Genomic DNA, 13,413 nt, shown 5'->3' with positions numbered 1-13,413 from the left:
GGGGAGAGCTTCTGGAGAGCAGGGGCCATCTGTGCTTTTGCTGTAAGAGGTTTATGAGAACAGTGTGAGCGAAGGTGACTGACGATCCCAGGAGGGGCCCCACGGGCCTGTTTGCAGCAGAGGCCCCAGAACCTGTTCCCCTCTTCAACTACCTCCTTGTCAGTGTTGTCAGGATTGCTTCATCATTTGACAGTTGAAGTTGAGTGTCAGACATTTTCCTCCTGCTTCTGTGTATTAAATAAGTTAAGGGTAATCCTGGAGGGGACTTTAGAAAACAGAACAGAAACCGTAAGAAATAGGGGGAAAACTACCTTCTGTTGCTTTATTTTTTTCCTTGTCCATTATATGTTCCCTACTAGATTATTGGGAATTCTTAACCTGAGGTCTGTGGAAGTTGTTGGGGAGTCTGTGAGCCCCTTGGAATCGTATGCAAAATTGTTCGTACCTTTTCATTTTTCTAGGGAATGGTATCAGTTCAGCTCAGTTGCTCAGTTGTGTCCGACTCTTTGTGACCTCATGGACTGCAGCATGCCAGGCCTCCGTGTCCATCACTAACTCCCGGAGCCTCCTCAAACTCATGTCCATAGAGTCGGTGATGCCATCCAACCATCTCATCCTCTGTTGTCCCCTTCTCCTCCTGCCTTCAGTCTTTCCCAGCATCAGGGTCTTTTCCAAGGAATCAGTTCTTCACGTCAGGTGGCCCAAGTATTGGAGCCTCAGCTTCAGCGTCAGTCCTTCCAAAGTATATTTAGAACTGATTTCCTTTAGGATAGACTGGTTTGATCTTCTTGCAGTCCAAGGAACTCTCAAGAGTCTTCTCCAACACCACAGTTCAAAAACATCAATTCTTCAGTGTTCAGCTTTCTTTATGGTCCAGTTCTCACATCCATACATGACTACTGGAAAAACCATAGCTTTGACTAGACGGACCTTTGTCGGCAAAGTAATGTCTTTACTTTTTAATGTGCTGTCTAGGTTGGCCATAACTTTTCTTCCAAGGAGCAAGCGTCTTTTCATTTCATAGGTGCAGTCACCATCTGCAGTGATTTTGGAGCCCAAGAAAATAAAGTCTGTCACTGTTTCCACTGTTTCCCTGTCTATTGCCATGAAGTGATAGGATCGGATGCCATGATATTCATTTTTTGAATGTTGAGTATCAAGCCAGCTTTTTCACTCTCCTCTTTCACTTTCATAAAGGGGCTCTTTAGTTCTTCACTTTCTGCCATAGGGTGGTGTCATCTGCATATCTGAGGTTATTGATATTTCTGCCTCCAGTCTGGATTCCAACTTGTGCTTCAACCAACCCAGCATTTCACATGATGTACTCTGCATATAAGTTAAACAGGGTGACGTTCTCCTTGACGTACTCCTTTCCCGATTTGGAACCAGTCTGTTCCAAGTCTGGTTCTAACTATTGCTTCTTGACCTGCATACAGATTTCTCAGGCAGGTCAGGTGGTCTGGTATTCCCATCTCTTGAAGAATTTTCCACCGTTTGTTGTGATCCACACAGTCAAAGGCTTTGGCGTAGTCAGTAAAGCAGAAGTAGATGTTTTTCTGGAACTGTTTTGCTTTTTCTGATCCAGCAGATGTTGGCAATTTGATCTCTGGTCCCTCTGCCTTTTCTAAGGGAAAGGCATACATGGCTTATATTGTCAAAGGGTGATATGGCCCCAGAGGCTTAAGACTTAATCTTCAGGTTTCTTCTGTGTATCCTGGTAACCACAGCACCTGGCCAGGTAAAGTAGAATGCACATAGCAGATAATGAGACTTGAGAGTCCAGAACACAGAGTTGTGGTGGATTCCGAGCCCTGTGCCCAGAGCCCGCCTTAAATGAAGGACCTTCTGGCCACACTGCTGAACCCGTGTTGCTGGAGGAAAGCCTTTGCTTCTTGGGCTCCTCGAGGGCTGTGCCGGCAGCCGAGAGTCCTCTCACCTGAGCCCGTCCACATGCAGGGACTGGTAGATGAAGGGCCATTCTAGCGCCACGACACACGGTGAAATGGCAGCAGCTTCGGACAGGCCTGCCTCGCAGAAACCCCTCCCCGCCTCACGTGTTCATCCCAGGGGTCCTGAGCAGACATCCTGTGCTCCGAACCTGAGAGTCTGCTTCCTGGAGCACCATGCCCTCAGAAGGGTTCAGTAAAACCCAGCTAGCTACCTGTAAGTCAGAGCTCACTTTATCAGAGAATCCAGTTGAAAAACGAGCTCTGTAAGAAAGAAGATTTCTGTGAAATGCTCTGCTTACCGACCATAGCACGATTAGTGTCTCTTCTCCAGTGAGCCAAACCTGTCCTGTTTAGAGACCTCCTTAAAGGTACCTGTTCTTACCATTGGTGTTGACACCACCTGTTTCTCGTGGAAATCTTGCAGCCCTGGAGAGTGGGTATCAGGACCAGTGAGATAACAGGCCTACTGCAGTTACACTGGGCACAGATCTATTGATCGCGACTGTACAGGCAGTCAAGTGCCCCTGAATCCTATTATTGCACTTTGCAAAGCCAGACATTTGATTAGATAGAACAGATCGGATGATGTGTGTGTGTGTGTGTGTGTGTGTGTGTTTAAATAACGCAGTCTTCACATTAGTTAACAGGTCAAGCTTCCAAATGTGAAAAAGTCTTAAATTCATTGGAAGTAACTTATGATCCTCATGACAGCAAAGGAAATTACAAAAGCTTACTGTAGGAAAGCTGTAACAAAATAGTCATAAGAGCACCAGCTCACTTGAATGATTTCTAGGGTCAGGCCGCTAAAGATTCTAGACCCATTCCTGGTCTAGAATGTGTTGTGAATCATTGAGCCAGGTACTGCCGTGGCTGTTTGTGGGTTAGGAAGTTTGGTGCCCTAGGAAATGTTTTTGTCTTTAAGCCAGGAGATGGCACTTTTCATGTGTCCATACTCATTATTAACATGGATCTACAAGTAAAGTCTGTAACAGAGGACACCTACTGAGGTAGAGAAGGCTTTAGTAACCAGAGGCTTGTCCACTTCATGGGTGAGGTCAAGCTCCAACCGAAAGGAACATCACTGAGATCAGGACGACTGTAGGGCTCGCTCTTCAGGCTCCTGGCCCCCAGGGGAGGCTGAGTCCATCACTGAAGGAATCACCTTCTGCACCTTCATCAGCTGGATCCATTTGCAAAACCCCAGCACTGCATCATTCGATGTCACCGTGGGTCCTGTGGAGAAAGCCATCCTGGACAACTGCAGGTCTGAGATATCACCATGGGGGTCACTCTCCACATGTCTAAGGATTCTAAATGCAGTGCTTCAGAGGCAAGAAAACAGCCAATAGCGTGAGTCCTGCATCATTTACAAGGCAGCTTTGCAGGCATCTATTTTTATCTGGAGATCTGAAATATTCAAGAGCTGCTGCCCTTGGATGTCAGTTCTTTTCTCCTGATATTAAAACTGTTAATGGATTCATGACTGTAGGGTTAAGTTTAAAACTGCCATTCCCTTCAAAGAAAGACAGTCTTGATACTAGTCTGGTGTGCTTGTTTGAGTTTTCAGAGGTGAGTGGCCAGTGACCAAGGACAGTGACCTGCAAAGCGAGTCAGAGCTCGCAGGCACCTCTGCTGTCCCTGCGATGGAGGGCACCTCTGACGTTCATGCCGGTAGTGTCCCCATTGTGCCAGTGAGGAGTACAGCGAAAGAGCAGATTGCAGGGCCAGAGACCAAGGCCAAGAGACTGGGGTAGAGGATGAGATGCGGCGAGTGAGAGATGGTGAGGAACCCTTCCATGGCCCCCTCACCCCAAGTTCAGCCTGCACCCTGAGTGCCGCTGCAGATGGGGAGACACTTCAAGGTTGTATCAGTAATGTGGAAAAACAAGCTTTTAGACAGAAGCAGCAAAATCAAGTAATTTTAGGAATGAGATCACTGAAAAGGAAACATTTGAGCATCAACAGAAGAGGCTGGCGAAAGCAGGCACTGTGTTAAGCTGAAAAATGGCTCCACAAAAGGCACCCACGTCCTAAGCCTTGGGACCTATAAAGTGCTGCATTTTGTGGCAGGAAAACGGTCTTTGCGGGTGTGCTTTCAGCTAGGATTGTGGAATGGAGGCATCATCCCGGGTTTTCGGACGTGCCCTAAATGCAGTCACTGGTAGCCCTAAAGAGTGGGGCAGAGGAGATCGCCTCACACAGGAGAAGGGCATGTGAAGACGAAATGGAGGGGCTTGCAGGGGCGCCTTCCAGCTTGTGGCCACAAGCAAAGGTCACCAGCAGCCAGGAGAACTGGAAGGAGTGAGGAGAGGACCCTGCCCTTGAGGCCCTCCAGGGAGCCTGGCCTTGCCAACACCTTGGTTCCAGTTCACGGGAACTGTTTCTGGACTTGTGGTCTCCAGAACGGTGGGAGAATTTCTGTCCATTTAAACCAGCACGTTTGTGGTGACCTGTCTCAGAGCCCAGGAAACTAGCACAAATGCTGTTGTTCGCATCGTGTCCTGTCCGTGCGGGGAGTGTGCCTGGCGGGCTGCTCCCTCCCTCTGGAGGTGCCTCTTCGGGATGCGCCAGGACTGGCAGCGCAGGCCCAGCAGGAAAGCGGGACGCTGTCCACGTGTCGCTCGTTGCGGGCCCACCCGGCTCAGTGGCAGATAAGAGACTCTAAAGTGCGTCTGTGCGGATATATTGTTCAGTGTACTGAAAACGTGGCTATATATACTTTCATCAGATAACAGTTCACATCCTGAAGAACTTTAGAGACAGAGACTTTGTTGCCTTTTAAATAGAGAATTTCTTCAGTACCAAACTGATCGTGTCCATTCTTATCCTTTAAAACTCGAGATGACATGAAGTGTCAGAGGAGAGGTCACCCTCCTGTGACTGCGCCCTTCAGAGCAGGGGGCACTGCCTGCCCGCAAGCTGTGAAGACACTTGGAGAGAAGTTGGCACAAGACCTTGCTTGAACTGAGCCGCCGAGTTCAGGTTGCCTTTCAGGCTGGAGAGACTTCTCATGCCTGCAGTTTAGAGGCTTGGCCACAGGGAGGCAGCAGAGACCACGCTTCTGTCAAATTCCTTAGGAGCCGCTTCGTTTTGGGGCTTGCGGTAAGGCAGGTGAATGCCCCCCACTCACAGATCAGCATTTCCCTGACTCTCTGCGTCAGACTCAGTGGGTCTGCCACTTCAGAATCCCAGTTCCTGAGCCCCATCATGAGAGATCCCAATTGCTGTGTCTGAGGAACTTTCAGTCTGCATTTTCAAGACAATTGGTTTTTGACGAGGTGGGCCAGAGATGAGATTTAAGGAATAGTAAGCTAGTGCTAACAAGCAAAGTGAAACGCTTCTCTTTAGAATTGCCAGAAGAGATAAACAGAACATAGTGTACTATTTAGAAGTAGAGCCTCCTGTAACCCACCTGAGAACTCTCTGGTCTTCATACAGTCCCTGTAGTTTTAGGAATAGATGTGCCACTATCCCTGTTAAAGTGAAAACCGCATTTACTATTTAAATTTATCTGCCTCCTCATTTGTTGCAAGTCAGGGTAATCCATTGACAAAGTTTGATTTTCTTTTTGGAGACAACCTCACTCTCAGGGTTTGCTTGTCATTTAAAGACTTGGCGTTATATATCAGCATGAATGGGAGGAAAAAGTGTTTTATTTCAGTCATATGTCAGCTTGGCGAAGCGTACGTGGAGAGGTCATTATTCCATCTATCCCATCTGTGCTTCTAATTCTTCATTCTAATATTTAGAGTCTGGTGAGGGGACCCTGATGGTGGTGAGGGGCTGGCTGAGTCATCGCTCGCTCTTGCAGGTGAATATTTAGAGTCTGGTGAGGGGACCCTGATGGTGGTGAGGGGCTGGCTGAGTCATCGCTCGCTCTTGCAGGTGAATATTTAGAGTCTGGTGAGGGGACCCTGATGGTGGTGAGGGGCTGGCTGAGTCATCGCTCGCTCTTGCAGGTGAATATTTAGAGTCTGGTGAGGGGACCCTGATGGTGGTGAGGGGCTGGCTGAGTCATCGCTCGCTCTTGCAGGTGTGGAGTGCAGGGTACAAGAGCCTCTGCTTTCTGAGGTTCAGGGCCTCCTTTCTCCTGCTGTCTCGCCTGGCAGGTTTTCCTAGCACCTCTCTCAGGAGCTGGGAAAGTGTGGCCGCTCTTTCACAGCGGGAAGTAGAAACGGTGCCCATTTTTTTGAAGGTATGATTCGGTTCAGTACTTGTAAGATTTCGTCTTCACACAGTGTGAGTCGTTTCCGGAATCTGTAAATTTGACTTCCAGACTATTATGCTGTGCTTGGGTATGCAGTGGCAGCATTTTCCAGATAGAATCTCACACACGCGAAAGCCTACGTGTGCAGGAAAAAGTATATCAGATAAAATGAGGAAGCGTCGAAAATGTGAGGCTCATCCTACATAGGGGCTGTGTCATGATGCCACAGAATGTTCTAAGCAAGAATCCTGGTTTCGTCAATTTAGGCATGCAAAATGGCATTTTTACATACATGAAGAGTCTATGAAATTTCAAAATATTTCAAGAAATCTTTGTTTTTAAGTATTTAAAAATTACAAAACAAAAGCCACCCCAGTGTCTCAGTGAGCACTGCCACTTTGCTGCAGCTTCTCGGCAGGGCCCCGCCTGCTGCTGCGATAATGGCAGTGGCGCCCGAGGGAGGCTGGATGACTCTCCCAGTTGCCTGAAGGTGACTCTGCTATTAACCAATAGCAAGTACATATTTCATCAGACTGAAATTCATTGAGAAAGTGTTCTAAAAAAATAGTCTATTTAAAAAATGACCGTAAAAGTGTACATCTTTTTTTGTGCATTCAACTCAAAAAAAGATAGGATCCAGTAAATGTACCTGGAAAATATTTAAGGTCCAAGCTTCTTCCTGTAGGGTCTGTGAGTGTCTCACTGAGAAATTTGGAGCAAGCTCCTGGAAGCCCTTTGAAGCTCCATTTTCTCACTCACTAAAGTGGTCTTAACAGATCATTTGTCCCTCCCTACTATGAAAGAGGCTGTGATCCAGAAGTATTTAGAACAGTTATAAGTGTGACATTAATAAATAATAAGCCGCACTTGACAGTTTGTTTCCAAGCTAAAAGCAGCTGGAAGGTTCTGAGGTTTAGTTCTAAAAATCTTAGGTAAGAGTTGCTGGCAAAGTACTATATTTTAAAATTATATATAAGGCAAAATGGGAAGATAGTCTTCAGGCTGATTCAGTAGTTAAATTCTAGCATCTGTACTGTAGCTGTACATCATTTTTCATGGCTTTCTGCTAGAACTGAGGCATTAGAAGGAGCACTGGCTTTTGTAGATTTTCAGGTTAGATTTTTAAAGAAAACATCACATTTCAGGATCCCCTTCACTTTTCTCCTGAGAGAACGTGATATTTGAAAAGTAAGCTAGAGGAATAAGTGAAACATTTGGTTAGCATGTGTTTGATCCAGGCTTCTGTTTTTAGGTTCAGAAAATTCAGTTGGTTATTTTCCCAGTTTGATTTTCTCAAAATTCGGTTTTTTTAAATTTCCCTAGAAGATTATGGTGATAATAATCATGATTAAAAAGAAATTGAAGTCCTCTTCTAGCTGTAGAACTCACATCCATGTATCTTCTTGGAGTGCTTTTCCTGTATTTTCTGTTAAATATGGGAAATGAAAGTTTAAATTTCAAATGCACAGGTTAAACATGAATTGGAACTCATACTCCAGTATGAATGAATTATCAATTCATATTGATAACCAGTGTCAGTAGCCAAGTGGAATTATGAATTCCAGCTATCTTGGTTATGGAGGTCTTAGTGCTAAACATGTGGTGGTGGTGATTTAGTCACTAAGTCGTGTCCGACTCTTGCAACCGCATGGAATGTAGCCCGCCAGGCTCCTCTGTCCATGGGATTCTCCAGGCAAGAATACTGGAGTGGGTTGCCATTTCCTTCTCCATACTAAATGTGTAAGATGGTATAAAAAGGTTTGAATAGTGATTGGTGGTTCTTTAACACACGATTCTCTAGGTTGCTTTTCGCCTATCTTCCCCATCAATTTCTGAAATTTAGTTGTAATCTAATTGTAAACTTGATCAACTGACCAAGACCGCTGTTACAAGACATAAAGACAATTGTTATCAGTCCAGTGCCCAGACTTATAAGCTATTTATCCTCCTTTTGTTGTTCATTATACAAATTTTACTTCTTAATGTGGTGTCCCGAAAGCATAATCTTGATTCACAGTATCTCCTGTGTTTTTAAATGTTCTCCAAATGATAGCATTGGCTGTGTAGGGAAGCCGAAGTTTTTATACAGTTTCTTTCAGAGAAATAAAATTCTTTATCCTAGATCCAATGTCCACTTTTCACAAGATGATTGCTGAGAAGGTTATTAGGCGGCATCTCTGTTAAAAAGCATTGCTTTCTGTTAACTAGAAATGTGCAAGCAAGCCAGCGTGCCATTGCCTTAATTGCAGAAATGATCCATACTGCCAGTCTGGTGCATGACGATATCATTGATGATGCAAGTTCTCGGAGAGGAAAACACACCGTTAATAAGATCTGGGGTGAAAAGAAGGTACGTGCAGCTTTTTGGGTTTTTTCATCTTTCATATTAAATGCCACACTCTTTGGATTGCATTTATTTTTCAGATTTGTCTCAAATGATGAAAATGTGTTTCATCAAATGTGGTCTTCTAGCTTTCAAAATAGTTTCTTGTATATAGCTTTCATCTATATATAGATGTTTGATTGTAGATAATACCATAGAAAGATAAACTTACTATTTCTATTTAATCACAGTTTTACATAGAATTCGGTTAAGGAAAGCATATTTGTAGTTATCCAAAAAGTGTCTCTTATGAGGAGTCACACCTTTTACTCGGGCTCAGATTACTCAAATTCACCTGAATTCCTTAACCACCACATGTGAGAGTGTCAGGGCAAGTAAATAAAACTAAAAAAAAAAGTATAAATACCCAAGCACGCACACACACACACACACACACACACACACACACACACACACACGTATTCCCTCTCCATTCCTTCCCATCCCTCACATGTCTGTAGTACCTGGTTCCCACCTGTTTGCCAGTCGTATTCAAAGAAGAAATAATGCCTTAATTACTATGTTTGCATGCCAGTTTTGCTGTAGTATACACAATTCTGTTGTATAATCAAGTCCACAGTTTGAATTGTAAGCCTCTTATCGCCAATTTTAGATGAAAGGGTTTTGTGTCCTGTGACGTGGCCTGCAGTTTGCTGTGTCCATTTTCAGGGCCACTTGAGCGCTTGGGCAGAGGAGGCTAAGTGAACAAGTTGGCGTTTTCTCCTGCCTGGCCCCTCTCGTGAGTGCCTCTGCTGTTGGGGGCCTCCTGGGTGCAAACGGGAGACCGTGTTTCGACCCTCACTGCCTCTCTCAGCTGCGTGGCTGGTCCGCCCTGCCCGGAGCCACCTCCCCTTCCCTGGCCCTCAGACAAGACCGCGTGTTACCAGTAAAGGTCCATCCACACAGTACTGCCTCCGTGAGCCCTGGTTTCCCTGCCTGTGTCTCTAGCGCCGCTTTGCTTTCACCCCTCATCCCAGCCATCCCCAGTCTGGCAGCTTCACTTCCCTTTTGGCCGCAGGGATCCCCAGGGCCGAGAGGAAAGAGGCAGGAGCTGGGAGACCCTGAGCCTTCAGCTGCTCGAGCTGTGGGGTGGAGGTGGATGTTGTGAGCCTGTAAGTCACGATGTGTACAGTGACTTTATCAGTGTGCATTTACAGTTATGTCAGGGTACCTCATACAGTGTATGTTGTATAAAATGATGTTTAGTTGGTAAACAAACTGAACATCACTAATTTTTAAATGCCGGAGGACTAATAGACAGTAAAAACTTGGAACTTCTCTGGTGGTCCAGCAGTTAAGACTCCACGCTTCCACTGCAGGGGGCATGGGTTCAATCCCTAGTTGAGGAACTTAGGTCCCACGTGCTGTGTGGAATAAAGACTGAAAATGTGGTTATGTTGCATATTCTAGGGATTAAAATTTCCATGAACTCTATCATTTATAACTACTCTTTAACACTTATGCATATCCTTTAAGTATGCAAATTAGTATACTTGATTATTGCATATAATCCAATCATATGGTTTATAATTAATGGCAAACAGTGCAAACATTTAACTCATCATCTAAAGAAGATTGAAAAAGTATCCATGCATGTTCAGTGAAAAAATGTCTTGTTCTGGAATGATAGGCCGTGTAATAGTGTACTAAGAGCTTTGAACTTGGAGCCAGGGTTCCTTGGTTTAGGTTTCATTGAGCAAAGCACGCGTGGGGCCATGGTGTGTGCCAAGTACTAGCTGGGTGATTCACAATCTGTGTCCTTAGGGGTTTGGCAAATAGGAAAAAAGTGGGAAGAGAGCAGTGCCGGAGGGGCGCTGTGCTCACAGGTCAGACCAAGGGGTCTCAGTGGACCTCCTGCAGGTACCGCCTGAGCTAACCCTGCACACGAGGCACCAGGTGAAGGGGAGGGGCTTTTTGAGCAGAAGAAACAGTAAGTGCAGAGGTGTAGCCACACGGTGTGATGGGAGAACGAATGGTCCAGAACTAAATGAAGGCAGTGGGATGCATTTTGTGGTGGCCAAGGATGAAGCCAGGGCGTCAGGCACTTCCCATCTCCAGGCGTTCGTTTCTTCAGCTCTCAACTGGAGAGACAGACTGGGTAATCTCTGAGAGCCAAGAGATTTCAAACAGGGTCCCAAACGTGTAAAATAATCCCGCTGAGGAAGAGGAAAAACGGAGACCCAGGATGAGCCCTCTCTCCCTCCCATTCTGGACTTCTCTCCTGAGAAACTTCATTGTTGGCTCCAGTGCTCGGACACTTTTCTCTGAAGGTTTTTCTTCTTTTCTAGGCTGTCCTTGCTGGTGACTTAATTCTTTCTGCAGCATCAATAGCTCTGGCACGAATTGGAAATACAACTGTTATATCTATTTTAACCCAAGTGATTGAAGATTTGGTGCGTGGTAGGTTAATTCTGACTTTTCTTCTTTATTCATTCTTAGTATTTTACCAGCTCTCCCCCCCCCGCCCCCTGCCAAAAACAAAACAAAACCCTCACCTGGCCACTTTCCTTCTTTGTAGGTGAATTTCTTCAGCTCGGGTCAAAAGAAAATGAAAATGAAAGATTTGCACACTACCTTGAGAAGACTTTCAAGAAGACTGCAAGTCTGATCGCCAACAGTTGTAAAGCAGTATGTACGTTCTGTTTCTTTTCAAGTTAAAAAAAAAAAGCTTTCTAGCTCTTTCTTCGGAGAAGGCAGTGGCACCCCACTCCAGTACACCTGCCAGGAAAATCCCATGGATGGAGGAGCCTGGAAGGCTGCAGTCCATGGGGTCGCTGAGGGTCGGACACGACTGAGCGACTTCACTTTCACTTTAATGCACTGGAGAAGGAAATGGCAACCCACTCCAGTGTTCTTACCTGGAGAATCCCAGGGATGGGGGAGCCTGGTGGGCTGCTGTCTATGGGGTCGCACAGAGTCGGACACGACTGAAGTGACTTAGCAGCAGGAGCAGCTCTTTCTTGGGAGCTAATTCTCATAGAAAAAGTTGCACTGGAAAATCTTAAAATAGTGACCAAAATCCCAAGGGTAATTGAGAAAAGAATTGCATCCCCAGACAGCAGAGAACTTCTGCTGTGGTTTTCATTTTTGCTGTTTAGGCATCAACTTTTTATCTTTCCTCCTAGGAGTCGAATCAAGACAAGCTTTCTAATATATTCCCCAACCTGATTTCCAAATGGGTGCAACATTTTGAACAACTAAATGGTCTCCCTCATGGTTACCACACCCCGTTTTGTACATTTTACATGTAAAAAGTTATAAAGTGCTCTGCTGTGTTCTTAAATATTGACCTGGGTGAAAATATCCGACTAACAGATTGTACCAGTGTTCTGTGTCCTTTTCTATGAGTGATAAACCCCTCCCAGTTCTATGGACTATAAAAAAGTCCTTGTGCTTCTGAGTATAAGCTGAGCCTGCACCATAACTTTTCTGTACCCATTGCTTTCTCATGGCCTTCCCTCCACTCTTCACATAATTTCCTTTTTTAAAAATCAATATTGTCTTTAATCATTCAGTGCTAGCCCACGGATGAGAGACAGTTCTCTGCCTAGAATTATTCATCTGACCGTCTTTCAGCCTAGCAGAGACGCAGGATGAAAACTGGGCCAAGTAAGAGTCCCTGTGATTAAAGCAGCAAGAAGGGGAGACTGCTAAGGGGCACGTGTCAGTTGCTCTCATGATACACTCTTAACATAATTACAGTTGAAGAGAGCTTTTTCTCAGGCCTCTTAGGTGAAAAAGCCCCTTGCCAGTAATGTGTCTGGAAAAGTATCAAGAAATGTGTAATTGTAATTGAGCCAAAAAAGAATGAAGACAACACTTCTTCCTAAAAAGACCCAATTAAAACCCAAAGGAATGTGAATTATGTAGACCATGATGGCCACAATCTCAGCCATTTTTGTCTTTTTATTGAAAGAGCATTTTTTCTTAATTTCCCAGAAATTGTGAGTGTGGTTTTCTAAAAAAAGAGAGACAAAAATAGGATAGGCCCGAGAATGCTAAATTAGAAAAAAGAAAAATTTTAAATGGTGGCCTTCAATCTTAATTAATCTTAAGAACATTGATGTTTCATTGTTCATCATACCCTTGATGGCAATGTCTCCATGCAGCTGGAGACCCAGGCTCACTAGTGTGTTAGGTGACAGTGAAATCGTCCCAGGCCTGAGGCTGCAGAGAGAGAAGCACAGCCGTTAGTGGGGCAGTTGGATCTGAAACACTGAGGGTCATTGTCCGCAGAGTGGACATTCCACAGGGCAGCGGCGCTTGCTGCCCCGGAGCCAGAACGGGAGCGCGCACTCAGTGAGCCACGCCATCGGGGAGAGACTGCATTCGCTGTCCTCTGCTTAGGAAGCCAAAGACAGGGCCGCACGTGTATTCGTTCATAAAGAGGGCCTGGTCCCTCACAGGTAGGCAGGTACAGGTGGACCTCATTAAAAATGAAATGTCTCAGGCTGTCCACTAGGAGGCAGGCTGCCATCAGCCCTGAACTGCCACTTTTCTTGTGATTTATTCCTGAGCTCCAGAGCTGTTAGAATTAATAAAGCAGGATGCTAGTGTGAGCTCCCTGAATAAAAGTTTTTATATATAAGTGCCTATGGGGAGAGATGTTCCAGAGGTGTTATATATTCAAAACTATTTTTATGTGGTTTTGGTATTTAAACGCAGACACGTGGGCTCTGAGAGAACACACGCAAAGCAAATTAGAGACATGAAAAAGAAGGGGTAAGAATTTAAACATCAGAAGCATTAGAGAAGAACTAATGAACCTCAGGACGTCATGGCAATTTGAAGGAAACCTCACAGCTTGCAGTTCATTGTCCTAAGGACTGTTTAATGAAAAATGGTATTAAATCTAAGAGAGGGCTGTTCAGGAT

General features: G+C 45.2%; 1 protein-coding gene across 5 annotated transcripts in view; it reads left to right on the top strand.

The window, feature by feature from the left end:
* Positions 1–13,413, top strand: part of PDSS1 (decaprenyl diphosphate synthase subunit 1) — a 40,209-nt gene that overhangs the window by 12,747 nt on the left and 14,049 nt on the right. For all 5 annotated transcript variants that reach the window (XR_011466437.1, XR_011466436.1, XM_070380941.1 and 2 more), the window contains exons 5-7: positions 8,365–8,506; positions 10,828–10,939; positions 11,058–11,167. Coding sequence is in view for 3 of the 5 variants with exons in the window: in XM_070380941.1 (XP_070237042.1) it covers positions 8,365–8,506; positions 10,828–10,939; positions 11,058–11,167 (364 nt within the window). In the remaining 2 variants the exon portion in view is untranslated. The remainder of the gene's footprint in view (positions 1–8,364; positions 8,507–10,827; positions 10,940–11,057; positions 11,168–13,413) is intronic.

Source organism: Bos mutus, chromosome 13 (assembly GCF_027580195.1).
Source record: "Bos mutus isolate GX-2022 chromosome 13, NWIPB_WYAK_1.1, whole genome shotgun sequence".
Lineage (NCBI taxonomy): Eukaryota > Metazoa > Chordata > Mammalia > Artiodactyla > Bovidae > Bos > Bos mutus.
This window is presented reverse-complemented; position numbering and strand designations above follow the sequence as displayed.